Here is a 14,357-nt window from a genome sequence, read left to right as displayed (position 1 = left end):
ATAAAGGAGTTGTCGATATTCTTTCGAGTGCTGGAAAGAGTTGTCGATATTCTTTCGAGTGCTGGAAAAATAAGTGTCGTGAAGGACTGGCGAGTATTGAGTTAATGGATTTTATTTCTATTGAAGAACGTGTTTTGATACAAACGATTATATATATGATTGTTGTACGATAGTGATAAATATTGTATGTTGAATATGCACTGCATTTATTATAAAATATTGTAGCGAATGAATTCACTATTACTTAAAAAAAAAGACTCATTTCTTTTACTTGGCGATGCAAAATATATATATATATATATGGGCATTCTTTAGCAAAACACTTTACAGAATGTATACGCTTTCCTAATGTCAAACTTATTGGATGTGATGTCATAAGAGACTTACATCTAAGAATGTGACGTAATTCTGAATTGTTTATGGAAGTGCTTTGATCTGAAAAAAATAATGACATCATGTTGCAGGCATCTTAGTGACTAGGTTTACTTCCTCGTTCGTATTTTTTATAAAACAAATTATGTGATTTTTTAACTTCTCAGTGTTTGATATTAATGTTCCAGTGTTAATTATCGTCACACTGCGACGGTTAAAAATCATTAGTGGAATGACGTCATACCACTGGTTTGTCGTAATTGATATACTAAAAAAATTGTTACGTAGCGTCTCAACAAGCCTTCGAGTGCCATGACGTCACACCACAAGCCTTCAAATGCCATGACATCACACCATAGGCCTTCGTGTGCCATGACGTCACACCACAAGCCTTCGAGTGCCATAACGTCACACCACAAGCCTTCGAGTGCCATGACGTCACACCACAAGCCTTCGATGGCCATGACGTCACACCACAAGCCTTCGAGTGCCATGACGTCACACCACAAGCCTTCGAGTGCCATGAAGTCACAAGCTTTCGAGTGCCATGACGTCACACCACAGGCCTCCAGGTGCCATGACGTCACACCACAGGCCTGACCGAGTTAGCAGATCCTCCTCGTGAGCGTGTTGATGCGTGGTGGCCGGCTCCATAGAATTCGTACAAGACACTCTTTTGCAAAGAAAAATGCAAAGAAAGATTGTCTAATATAGTCTACTCAAAATAAGCAAGGCGCGGCCAACTATTATGGGGCCTGGGATGAGGGGTGTTTCTTGATTAGTGGGATAAAAATACATACTTCATCACCCAGTTCTTACACTCATTTGTGTTTTTGATAGATTAAGCTGAGAAGAGCAACAATCAATTGCTTACCCTTTGCTTCTTGCTCCGGATACCCCTCAGACACGTCAATGCGGCACAGCAGCCCCCCGTACCAGGGCCCACGCCCCTGCTGCAGCACCTGAAGAACCGCGGGATGACGCCCTTAGGGACCGAGAAGATGATCTGTCCCCAGATGAGCTCCGAGAAGCCGAAGAAAAAGCACCACAACCACTGCTGCCAATCCAGAGGCTCGACACGGAATGAGTTGGTGAAGAATTGAACGATTATGATCTGGCGGAAGGAATTTGTAAGTCACGCAATACCTCATGACACTTATCAGGTATATCATGGATTGCGTCAGTAAAGAACTGAACAGAGCCGTAAGCAGAATGGATTTATGAATAAGTCATTTGCCAACTCAAACGTGAGGTTATTTCCCATAGATTGCAATAGATTACATTGCAGAACAAAATCTTTCCGTCAAAAGTCGGACACAAGAGTAACAAACAAGTAACAGCATCCCTCTATTGTGTTACAATGCTAGTCACGCAATAATCCCTGATCTGACTGAGTGAAAATCGTGCTATTTTGCCTGGTGCACACTAGTGACATAACGACATAATGACATAGGCTCGCACACCCTTATGTTCATATGTTCAAGTGTGAATGGTTCGACATTTTGATATAAGCCCAACATAACGACATGAACATAACGACATAAGAGAAAAAAACATGTTTTTTCTTTTATGTCATTGTGTCCATGCCGTTATGTCGGGCTTAAAAGAGTGCGCGCGCCCATGTCGTTATGTCGATACGTCGCTAGTGTGCACTAGGCATTACTCAAACAAATGGTGTCACAACACTTGTCACGCCATCTTACCTGTACTCCAATGCATAGAAGCAAGACAATCAGAAAGACCCAGTCGAACGGCCCAGAGAACACGTTTCTGCTGGAGACACGCCTGCAGTTGACCTCGTTGAAAAGCTGCATGAGGATGAACGTCGTGAATACCATGGTGGAATGCTGAGTGGGGCGACACAAGCTCTCCGCGCTGTACCCGAACCGCGTGTCCGTAAAGTCCGCTATCAGGTAAATCACGATGAAAACCACAGCGATCTACAAGAGAATGTCACAGAATGTGTCACCAAAAAAGTCACGCAACAGTCACGCGATGAACACCATAGCAAACTACGAGAGAATATCACACAACGTGTCACGAAAAACGTCACGCAATAGTCACGCGATAAACCTCATAGCGATCTACGAGAGAATGTCACACAACGTGTCACAAAAAACCTCAGGCAATCAACACAATAGCAATCTACGAAAAAATGGGTCATGTCAAACAACATGTCACGAAAAGCGTCACGCAACTTTCACGTAATAAACATAATAGCAATTGATTTATGTAACATATTATGTCACGAAAAAACGTTACGCAACAGTCACGCTATTACCACCAGCAATCTACACAACCTGCCACGATAAACCTCACACAGTAAACAAAAAAAAAACGATATTTGCGCAATACAGTTAATAGAAAGCGCATATTATCTTATGTCAATCCTAAAGGCTGGTTCTCACGAGGGACGTAAGCTTAAGCGGAGACTGAAGCGTAAGAGTCTTATGTCGCGTGAGAACCGGCTCGACGTAAGCGCAAGAAGATCGTCTATGCTACGCTTACGTCGTGTGAAAACCGGATGGACGTAAGCATAAGCGGATCATAAGCATAAATTAACCCATCCAGCTTTGGCTCGTCGAGGAGGTATGGGCACTAGACTACGAACTGAGCATGCGTAAAACCTTAAGCCTACGTCGAGCCGGTGTTCACGCGACATAAGACTCTAACGCTTTCGTCTCCGCTAACGTTTACGTCGTCGTGAGAACCAGCCTTAACTGAGCGATGATCAAACAATCTGGCGCCGGTTCCTAGAAAGCAGGTTAGCGCTAACCCAGGGGTAAATACGGCTATCTTGGCATTTGATTGGATAAAAAGGGTATTCATTCCTGGGTTGCCAAGAGTATCTCACCTGATAGATTGCGTGACCGATTACGTTACGCAGCACGGCACGTGATATGAGCGGTTTGTTTCGCCCGTAAGGCTTGTGGCGTAGGATGTCGTCGGTCGGGTGGTCGCCGGTGAGAGCGAGTGAAGCCAGTGCGTCCATTATCAAGTTCAGCCATAAGAGCTGAGCCGCGGAGAAGATGCTTTTCTACAAAGAACAGGGGAGCGAGAACATTGATATTAAAGGTCCCTTGTCCGTGAAACCTTTTTTTTTGTTTTTATTAAATAATTGGAAGCAAATTATTTAAAAACATTAAAATCAATCGGCACAAGTGCGTTGCTTTTCTGTTAACTTTGTATATAGTGTTTGCAAGTTCGTTTGCAAATTGTCACAACACATCTTATTCGTTTGCTTTACATTTTACTACTGTTTTTGGTGTGGCGGACTACCTGGAAAACATAGGACCTTCACTAACATACCTGGAATAGGATTGCCCCGATGATAAGCACGATCATCGTCACCCAGGTAGCCGTCAGTTGGAACTGGAGGAACTTGAGTACTGTCTCGTAGATGTGACGTCCCCATTTGATCGTATCCAGGACGCTGCTAAACTTATCACCTTTGAGCACGATATCACTCGCCTCTTGAGCAATATCAGTTCCTGTTGCGCCCTGTGAGAGAGGGAGATCACAAAAATAAAATAAAAATAAACCTCCTTATTATGGATCACTAGGTATCGCAACTGCTTATGTCCGGATTATTAGCTATAGTTTCTTTGAGTCGATTTTTTGTGACTGTAATGACATGAGGTGACAATAATTGTTGGGTGTACTTAAGGCGATGGCTAGTAAACTATATCGGTGACTAGTCACCTAAGCTGTTACATCTCTATACCTGCCCATATTTCTAACCTAGTGGATATGAGTGACTAGTCACCTAAGCTGTTACATTTCTATACCCGCCCATATTTCTAACCTAGTGGATAAGAGTGACCAGTCACCTACGTTGTTACAACTCTATACCCGCCCATATACCTTACCTAATGGATATGAGTGACCAGTCACCTAAGCTGTTACAACTCTATACCCGCCCATATTTCTAACCTAGTGGATAAGAGTGACCAGTCGCCTACGTTGTTACAACTCTATACCCGCCTATATACCTTACCTAGTGGATATGAGTGACTAGTCACCTAAGCTGTTACAACTCTAGATCCGCCCACCTCTATATCTTACCATGCTTAGTCCAACATCTGCGTCTCTAAGGAAGTTCGCATCGTGCACACCGGACGCGACCACGGCGACAACCTCACCCTCACGCCGCACGCGGCTGCGTCTGATCGCCTGCATGAACGAGCGCTTGCCCTCCGGGGTACACCGGGACACGACGCGCACGTCAGGCCACAGCTTGTCAAACTCGACTTGAGAGATCTAGAGGGTAGGATTAAGACATGGCAGGGCGTTAGGACACAAGCTACAGCCATTACCTACATCATTATCACCATCATCGTCATAAACAACTACAGCCACAACAACGAAACAAGCCACTATTATCAGTCACCCTCAACACCATCATCATCTTCATCATCGCCATCATAATCATAATAATCATCATTAGATCATACCATCATCATCATCATCATCATCATCTTCACCACCACTACCATCATCATCATCAACATCATCATCACCGTTATCATAGTCACCATCATCATTATCAGATCACTAACATCATCATCTTTGTCGTCTTCGCCATCATCATCTAAACATACCTTCCCAGAGTCATCACTGATCTCTTCATTCAGTAGCTTGCTGTCATAGCCGATAATGGTTTTCTCGACCGCTGGCCAATACTTGTTCGGAGTGAGTATACCGCAGTTCTGCGCAAATGAGCCTGCGGTCTGCAGACTTGCGCCTGTTACCATGGTAATCATCAACCCGGCTCGGCGGCATCTTAGTATGGCTTCCGACACCTAAAAAATGGGTTACTCTTATTATTAAAAGAAATATAGATCTCGCACTCTTTTTTCGTGTGAAAGTAAACTGCTAATGGCAAGGAATTTTTAATAAGTCACTGCATGAATTAGCCGATAGAAATGCAGCATAATGGACCATCGTAAGACATCAAAACTGCAAGTCGTGCCCATGTGGGGGATTGGGGGTCGAAGTGTGAGGAATACGTTTTGGAGGTCGGAAGGGTAGGAGAGTGTAATGCAAGTAATGGAATGACATAGACGAATACCTGGTGGAGGTTGGGAGGTCTTATGGAGACAGTTTTATAGAATTGCATACCTCTCCTCTGACACTTTCCTCCATGCCAACGAAACCCACGAAATGCATGTCTGATAGAATACGGTTTTCCTCATCCCAGTTCGGCTCCTCTGAAAACACAACAAAAATATTAGAATTACTTAAAAACAAATGTACATCCTTTAAATCGTTTCTTTTGTAAGGCTAATGAAAAACTACAGGGAACCGGCGAAGTTCCTTAGCTAGTCAGTAGCACAAATCTCTGCGCTATGCATCATGGGAAGATTAAGCATTCGCATTATCCCATTATCCCTTGCGTGCTTATCACGTACAAGCTAGATACGCCGTATTGTTCTTATGGGTGTTGAAGGCCAGACTGACCTTTTTTCACTCAAAGTATGTCATTTGGGGGAGGCAGTAAATGGCGGCCCGATTCCTAAGATTTCTGTTAGTATCATTACTTGTTGTTATTTGTTGTTAGTCGTTGCAAAGCATATTTTCGTACCCGTGAACTCCCTGACAGCGAAGGCTACTACTCGTAGCTGTCTCTGCTGCATTCGCTTGAGGGTTAACAAAATATTCTCGCGTTGGGCGTCATCCATAGGCATGACTTCACCGGGATGATTCATCACTATTTGAGTACACCTGGCGAGAACGGCATCAGCTCCACCCTATAAACAGGACATAACACCATCAGCCCACCCTATAAACAGGACATGAGCATCATCAGCCCCACCCTATAAACAGGACATAACGCCATCAGCCCCACCCTATAAACAGGACATAACACCATCAGCCCCACCCTATAAACAGGACATAACACCATCAGCCCCACCCTATAAACAGGACATAACACCATCAGCCCCACTCTAAAAACAGGACATGAACACATCAGCCCCACCCTATAAACAGGACATAACACCATCAGCCCCACCCTATAAACAGGAAATAACACCATCAGCCCCACCCTATAAACAGGACATGAACACATCAGCCCCACCCTATAAACAGGACATGAACACTATCAGCTCCACCCTATAAACAGGACATAACACCATCAGCCCCACCCTATAAACAGGACATGAACACCATCAGCCCCACCCTATAAACAGGACATAACACCATCAGCCCCACCCTATAAACAGGACATAACACCATCAGCCCCACCCTATAAACAGGACATGAACACATCAGCCCCACCCTATAAACAGGAAATAACACCATCAGCCCACCCTATAAACAGGACATGAGCATCATCAGCCCCACCCTATAAACAGGACATAACGCCATCAGCCCCACCCTATAAACAGGACATAACACCATCAGCCCCACCCTATAAACAGGACATAACACCATCAGCCCCACCCTATAAACAGGACATAACACCATCAGCCCCACTCTAAAAACAGGACATGAACACATCAGCCCCACCCTATAAACAGGACATAACACCATCAGCCCCACCCTATAAACAGGAAATAACACCATCAGCCCCACCCTATAAACAGGACATGAACACATCAGCCCCACCCTATAAACAGGACATGAACACTATCAGCTCCACCCTATAAACAGGACATAACACCATCAGCCCCACCCTATAAACAGGACATAACACCATCAGCCCCACCCTATAAACAGGACATAACACCATCAGCCCCACCCTATAAACAGGACATGAACACATCAGCCCCACCCTATAAACAGGAAATAACACCATCAGCCCCACCTTATAAACAGGACATAACACCATCAGCCCCACCCTATAAACATGAACACCATCAGCCTGTTTTTATAATAATTGATATTTTTTCGCATTACCTTAAGGTAGACTTTGTAGACTGGCTTTTCTACGATCTTGATGGCTGTCGCTCGGTACTGCTTGCTGGCTTGGGCGGACGAGTAGCTGATCCACTCATGCACATGCCGCTGTTCAGGGTACTCGTCGCGCCAGTGTTGGTACGCCCTTCCCATCTGTAGCACGAACTCCAGAAGCGCGCAGTCCACAGGGTCACCCACGTGTCTGGGGAGTTTATCATTATCCTCGTTCTGAGGGATAAAGAGCGACGTCAGCGATAATAACTTAAACAATCTCAGTGCATTTGTTAATTTTCTAAGCTTTTCGCTTCAGCTCTAAAAGGTAAATAGGCCCCGGGCTGAGTCTTGTGAAAAGACTCCAAAAAGTTTTTTTTTTCCTAAACTGAGTATTCAAGGCTCCTGAACTGCATAATATACAATAGCATTTGAGTAATAAGTGCACCCCTTCAAGGGGGATTTTTAAAACAAAGGCACCGCAACAAATCCCCTCCTCCCACCCCTAACCCAACCTACGGGTCTGTAAATATCTTCTTTTGGGGACGTTCATTTGCTTACAAAACTCGATTGTTCTCAAATTGGTTATCTTTCATTTTGCTTCAGCATGTTTTGATGACTGGGCCGAATTTGCTTGAAAAGATGTTAACAAAATTTGTATCAGCCTTACCGCAGTACTCCTTTCTTGGCGCGACTTATCGACTACTGATGCCAAATAACCATAACGAAAGTAGCAGCCTCCCCCACCCCCACCCCCCCTGGTATAGTTTTTAAGTTAAAACTTCAAGAAACTTTTCAGGATAACCCTCCCCTTGCTGAACATACACAATTCAAAACATACTTGTATCTCTGCCAAATAGCTGGTGTTGACAGCAACCGAGCGACAGAAGTCATCCACCAGCTCCTTGTCCAACGCCTTGGCGTGCACTCGTAAGTCGAAATTCGGCCCGCTGAATGGAATCTTACCAATCACGCGCCCCTCAGTCACCTTCATTCGACTACCGGCAACCTACACACGAGATAGGCATGTTATACGCCTTGTGACGTCATATCTATCTGTGGCGCCGAAACCACAGGCGCCATAATATGATAGCGCGGTGTCGTTTTTTGAGTTGTGAGTGACTGGCGAGGAAGCTGTCGCCTAGTGTTATTAGTTGAGGGATCATGAGTAGTTGAACTACCCAGTCGAAGAATCATGAGTAGTTGAACTACCCAGTTGAAGGATCATGAGTAGTTGAACTACCCAGTTGAAGGATCATGAGTAGTTGAACTACCCAGTTGAAGGATCATGAGTAGTTGAACTACCCAGTTGAAGGATCATGAGTAGTTGAACTACCCTTAGTAGTAGTGCTTATACTACGTTAAGTATTCAACAGCTTGGATCCAACGTCAAAAATTAGGAACCTATGACGTCACTCTAAATCACATCATACAAAGCACAACATACAAAGCGACGAAGAAATCGTTAAAGGGTCTTCAGGCGTCGTAAGCAAGGTTACGTCATATCAAGATATCATGACGTCATAATATCTACAGAATTGACCGCTGACCTGGTTTCCGAGTGTTCCCTGGATTCCGACCACAGCAGCCAAGGTCAGACCGACAGCAACATCGTTCTCGTTCTCCCATGGCGGAAATGCTTCTCCTGTAAAGATATAAGGGGTGATCTCAAATACGCCAAACACGTAACCTATCTTTGAAAAACGACAGTCACGTGACCTACCTTTGAAAGGCGTGGTTCCATACGCCAGACACGTGACCTACCTTTGAAAGGCGGGGTTCTATACGCCAGACACGTGACCTATTTTTGGAAGGCGTGGTTCCATACGCCAGACACATGACCTATCTTTGAAAGGCGTGGATCCATACGCCAGACACGTGACCTACCTTTGAAAGGCGTGGTTCCATACGCCAGACACGTGACCTACCTTTGAAAGGCGTGGTTCCATACATACGTCACGTGACCTACCTTTGAAAGGCGTGGTTCCATACGCCAGACACATGACTTTAAGTTGACTCTTCTCCTGCATCGCCGTGATGATGTCATTAACTTTCTTGAGCCTATCAGCATCCAGCGTTTCCTCTTGCTCATCCATGTTCAGCAGTCTTACGCATCGAGGCAGGACGACTTCCGGTGATCCCTTGCAATATACCTGGCGAGCAAAGGGTGGGAAAAGAAAAGATCATCAGGGAGACCACATCACACATTTATTGCGCTGTGACACATCAAGGAGAACCTGGGTACGAGACTGATCAAATGATATCTATGTAGTCACTATTGTGAGAGATTTGAGATATTCATAAATGAGTTGTGCTTAATATGACCAATTTCAATCACTCAGCATGTAGCTAGATATTATTGATAGGAGGAGGGCCAGCAAGGGGCCTCAATCAAATGGGCCAGAAGGCTGCTTTGCTGTGGGGCGTCCGAGTAGAATTGAAGCTCGACTATGACTGTAATCTGACTGTAATATGCCTTGGATTCTGATTGGCCGCTTGAGCTTGCCAATAAGACCTACTACCTTGTAGGTGGCATTCTCCTTGACGACTGTTGTCATGGACCTCGTTTCCGGGCTGAACGGAAAGACTTTGCTGAACTCCTCGCATGGATTCGCCTCTCGTATGAAGGGGTAGTACACTCCCAGGTCAGCGGTGAACTGCAGCAGCGCACACTCAGTGATATCGCCAACTTGGTTGCGCTCGGATGAAGAAACCTGAGGCAATTCATGTTATCAGTGATAAGATCTGACATGGAGTGTAATATTAATTATCGTTTTTTATATAATTCAAAGGATTCAGTCATGGAATAGCCTATTGGCAAGCTCAAGTTGTAAAATCTGGCGAATCGTTAAACCATCGCCTTTTATCGGCCCTTATAGTTTTACAAGTCTTTATTTATCATATGGATTAAGCTTTGGACGCTTGTAAAAATTTCGGAACGAATGCTGAAATTTCACGTGGGTATATTTCAAAACAGTGAATTTATCACAATTATAGCTAATGCTCTACGACAAACGCTTTTTAATATTAACTGAACATTTAGGCATATGTGATGCCATAATTGTAAGAACAAATACCTTTAATGGTCTGTGACGACAATGTTTAAGAATAAAGACAATTTTAGCGAGGCATTAAAAGCAAAGCCTCCCAGATACTGTCAAGTAACATAACGTAGTGTGTATACAAGGTTCTTTTGACAATGGTGTACGATATTTATTTATTTACAATTCATGTTTTCTTTCTCATTATTTCGTCTACTGCTCGGAGACGGCGCTATTTCGCTGCGTCGCCTTAGAGCAATGCCTTGTTTGTTTTCCAAAAACTCTCTAGAAAAGTCTTCGAGACCACAAAACAGAATGAATGAATTTACATGACTTTCTGGTAGAGTGCACAGCTAAACGAGACTGCTTGATTGGACGAAACTGATCAGGGGATCTGTGTGGAATTTAGTAATAGGTTTCCTGTGGTAAGACTTGTAAATTCTTGGGTGCAGCACTGTATATTTTCCCTCTAACAATGATGTGCAAGACTCAGAAACTGTTAATAGAAACTTTTAGACGCATTGATTGTGCAAAATAGTTACCATTTTTAACTTCTTCGAAATAGTTTTAGAGAGTCTCAGTATATTAAAGATAAAGTTTAAGAGGCGACTGGATGTTTCCCAAGAAATACCTTTGTAGTGAACCCGTTAACAAAATATATCATCGATATTGCTTGATTTTACCTTACTTCTTTCCCTGCTAATATTAGACATTTTCAAATCATATTCAAAGCTTAGAATTTAAACAATTTATAGATCAACTGTGTTCTTAACTGGATGTTGGAATTGTAGCTGGCGTTGATCTCGATTCGAAGCTTAAAATTTAAAATATACAATTTATAGACCAACTGTGTTCTCACCTGGATGTTGGAATTGTAGCTGGTGTTGATCGCGATTCCTTTGGCTACCTCGTGCACAACTTTTACCGCGATGTCAGATTTGTAATGGGAGGTGTCCCCACGGAAGTGTTTCCCTCCTACAAAGCACTCGGCCACCTCCTCGTACAGAGGTATCTTGCTCACAGCGGTCAGTACTCCGGTCTTGTTACAACACAAGGTAGTAACACTCCCCATCGTCTCCAGAACGTCGGCATTGCGCACAAAGATGTCCTGAGCACACATGTTTCTCAAAGACCTGGACAAGGTGATTGTGACGGCCATGGACAGACCCTCTGGCTCGGCAACAATGATGATGACCACAGCGATGATGAAGGTCTTGATGATCTCATTCCAGTGGCTCGCGTCGTAAGGGATATTATCAATCTCATAGGTCTTCACAAGGAAGCTTATGAGAAGGACGAGGCCAACTATGATGCCGATTATGATGCCGATGAGCCCGAGTATTGCTGATGCCATCGTAAGTTTCCCGTGCAGGGTTTGTCTGAAATCGTCGGGGTCAAACTCATCGTCGACTTTCTGTTTTGGTTGTTGTCTTGTTATGGCAGCTATTTGAGTAGAGTCGCCGACTGCAAGGATGATCATCTTTCCGCTCCCCTCTGTGACGTGCGTACTGGCAAATACGAACGGATCGCGGGAGGTTTTAGAAGCCCTGGACTCCTTGTTTAAGGAACTCTCATCCGTTGTCAACTCGGTGTTCTCGACTAGGATGCCATCAGCAGGGATGATGCTCCCAGGCCCGATAACACACAAGTCTCCAACTTTCACGTCTTGATAGCAAATCTCTTTCATTTCGCCTCCTCGCATGACTCGGGTCTTTCGCTCGCTTTCTATTCGCTTTTGCAGACGGTAGAATGATTTCTCCCGAAGGTAATCACTAAGGGTAGAAAGCAGCACTATCACTGCGGCAGTGCCCAGGATTCCAGCTCCTTCCATCCACGCATTCTTCTCTGAATCCGGTATGTATTTTCCTTTACAAACTTCTCTGTAGTAATACCCAAGGATGACGGAAGCTATGCCTCCTAACACTAGCAAAATCAAGACAATGTCAGTCATTGAGTATAACAACGCTCGAAAGAAGCCTCTCCTCTTGGCTTGACCGCTGATTCGGTTAGAACCGAAGCTTTTTGTTCTTCTAGCGAGAGCATCTGAAGTGTCGAGTATTCCCTTCTTGCTGGAGGTTTGTAGTCGATGTATGATCCCACGAACGCCGCCAAAGTCATCATCAAGCATCTGCAGACCCTTTCCATCTTTCTGCGTGAGGATTTCGACGAGCTTCGTCTTGAGTCGACCCGGTTCTTCGATTTCAGGCGCTGTTGTCGGCATTATGGCAAGAACTAGGAGACTGACCCCTTATTAAGCACTTGCGATACCTCTGTTGATGTTGTCACACTTAGAACTTCGTCAAGTGTGTTTCAACCGTGCAGGGGTCAATATCAAATCTACAAAGCATAGACACGCAAATAAAAAATGACAGAGTTTAGAATACAAACTTCATTTGTATCACGAGTGTGAAGACTGATACTTACCGAGTTTCGTGAATTAAAAATAACACGCTCTGTATGGAAATACATAATTTTGTTTTTGTCACGAAATTCAATTTATGCTCTGGTAGTGTCTCCCATAGTAACAACGAAAATAATTAGCGCCAAACTCACGAGAGCCAGCTCCTGTTGACATTTGTCATGCACGACATAACCAAAACAACCTGTCGACTAGGCCATTAGACTTATAAATTATTAAGACTCTCGCTACAGACTCGAGTAACTTTCAAAACTAACGAAATATTGTACACAGACTACTATAACATACTAGTTTGTTTTTAATATATCTATCGTCTCCAAAATGGGGTTTCCGTGTACTTCTACACTAAAAACTATTTGTATAGCCCGCAGGTAAAACTATTTTTGAGTCTGCCCTGCTTTTTGCATTGATAACACTATTAATTTGGAAATGCAATAACTGTTCCACTCATAGAACTTCCCACCTAGGTGTCATGTAGCTATGAATCATTGTTTTTAGAAGTACTTTATATCTTTCAGTGATAAATTATGGATTAGGCGCGTGGACCTGGGCCTCACGCATGCGTGATAGGAGCCATACAGATCATTCGTTTTCGTTGATACGACCATTGACGGAACTGTTGCATATAAAATGAGCAGATAAGCATAAGTTTCAACTGACCTGTCGTGACGTGTTGACGCAGGGCGGTTAGAAAGGTGGCCTACATCAGACTCTCCATTTTGGGGGGTATTGGGATTCCTGTGGTGTGAGGGAGGGGCAGAGGCTGAGGCTTCTCTACTCGCTTTCAGGGGACTGGTACGACAGACTTTCAGGGGTTTTCAGCCTCTGGAACCAAGTGTACTTTATTTCCTGTAAAAATCTCTGTATTTCTGGTATTTTTTGTATTTGAACAGAATTTCTTTCAGCGCACGAATATAATGTTTTGAATCTCACTTTCGTCAGAGCAGCGCCAACACACGAGGAGGTGCCGAGTACAAGACTTCTCGTTCTTTTGTCTAAATTGTGTTGAGAAAATGTTCGGGAAATTGAAGTTTTTTTAAATGTTCCGCAAAAAATATGACCATCAAATCCTGGCAATGCACCTTTGCCTCGCAAAACATAGGCACGACCTTAGCCAATCATTCAAGTCTAATCGCTTACCAGCTCGACCTCAGCGAAACCCTTGTCTGGGTAAAACAAATGGTTTATTTATAAGCATGTACTGTAGTAATTTGTTCTATCAAATAATAAGTAAGGCGCCTTCTGTAAGTACACGCCTATTTCAGAAAACTTCAGCGCAGGAATGCTAATGTTAACTGATGGTTCCAAAGATATCGAAAGATATCCTGGGTTTCCTAAAGCATACGATTATAGTTTATTTATCATTATATTTATTTTTACAAAATGATCACCAAAATCGGCGGTCAGTTAGTCGGACATTCATTGTTTGCCCAGACATTATCTCTTGTAATAATAGTAGTAATAGTATATATCACGCTCCCTGCCTCCCGACACACTTCTATAGTCCAAAGCAGTATTGATATATTCGCTCTGTTGTGTAAACACACTTGTCTTGTGTGTCATTGTGTGTCATTGTGTTGTCGCCTTTTGTCAATAATCCATATTGTTTTCACAATTCCCTTGACTCTTTGCCC

The 14,357-nt window shown here is 43.7% G+C and overlaps 1 protein-coding gene across 1 annotated transcript; it reads right to left on the bottom strand.

Annotated features, from left to right (window-relative positions):
• Nucleotides 1–96: 96 nt before the first annotated feature.
• On the bottom strand, nucleotides 97–12,884 carry LOC5516509 (plasma membrane calcium-transporting ATPase 4). Its single transcript, XM_032386248.2, has 16 exons — nucleotides 12,729–12,884; nucleotides 11,164–12,641; nucleotides 9,786–9,977; nucleotides 9,233–9,416; nucleotides 8,814–8,908; nucleotides 8,105–8,272; nucleotides 7,273–7,500; nucleotides 5,957–6,122; nucleotides 5,494–5,582; nucleotides 4,974–5,174; nucleotides 4,438–4,632; nucleotides 3,682–3,873; nucleotides 3,227–3,409; nucleotides 2,076–2,312; nucleotides 1,247–1,486; nucleotides 97–1,048 (listed from the first exon to the last, which is right to left on the bottom strand). The coding sequence occupies exons 2-16, from the start codon at nucleotides 12,523–12,525 to the stop codon at nucleotides 956–958; spliced, it is 3,825 nt and encodes a 1,274-aa protein (XP_032242139.1). The 5' UTR covers nucleotides 12,526–12,641; nucleotides 12,729–12,884; the 3' UTR covers nucleotides 97–955.
• Between the last annotated feature and the right edge of the window lie 1,473 nt (nucleotides 12,885–14,357).

The sequence above is a fragment of the Nematostella vectensis genome, chromosome 10 (genome assembly GCF_932526225.1).
Source record: "Nematostella vectensis chromosome 10, jaNemVect1.1, whole genome shotgun sequence".
Classification (NCBI taxonomy): Eukaryota; Metazoa; Cnidaria; class Anthozoa; order Actiniaria; family Edwardsiidae; genus Nematostella; species Nematostella vectensis.
Note: the sequence above shows the minus strand (reverse complement) of the source record. Positions and strands in the feature narration are given on the sequence as shown.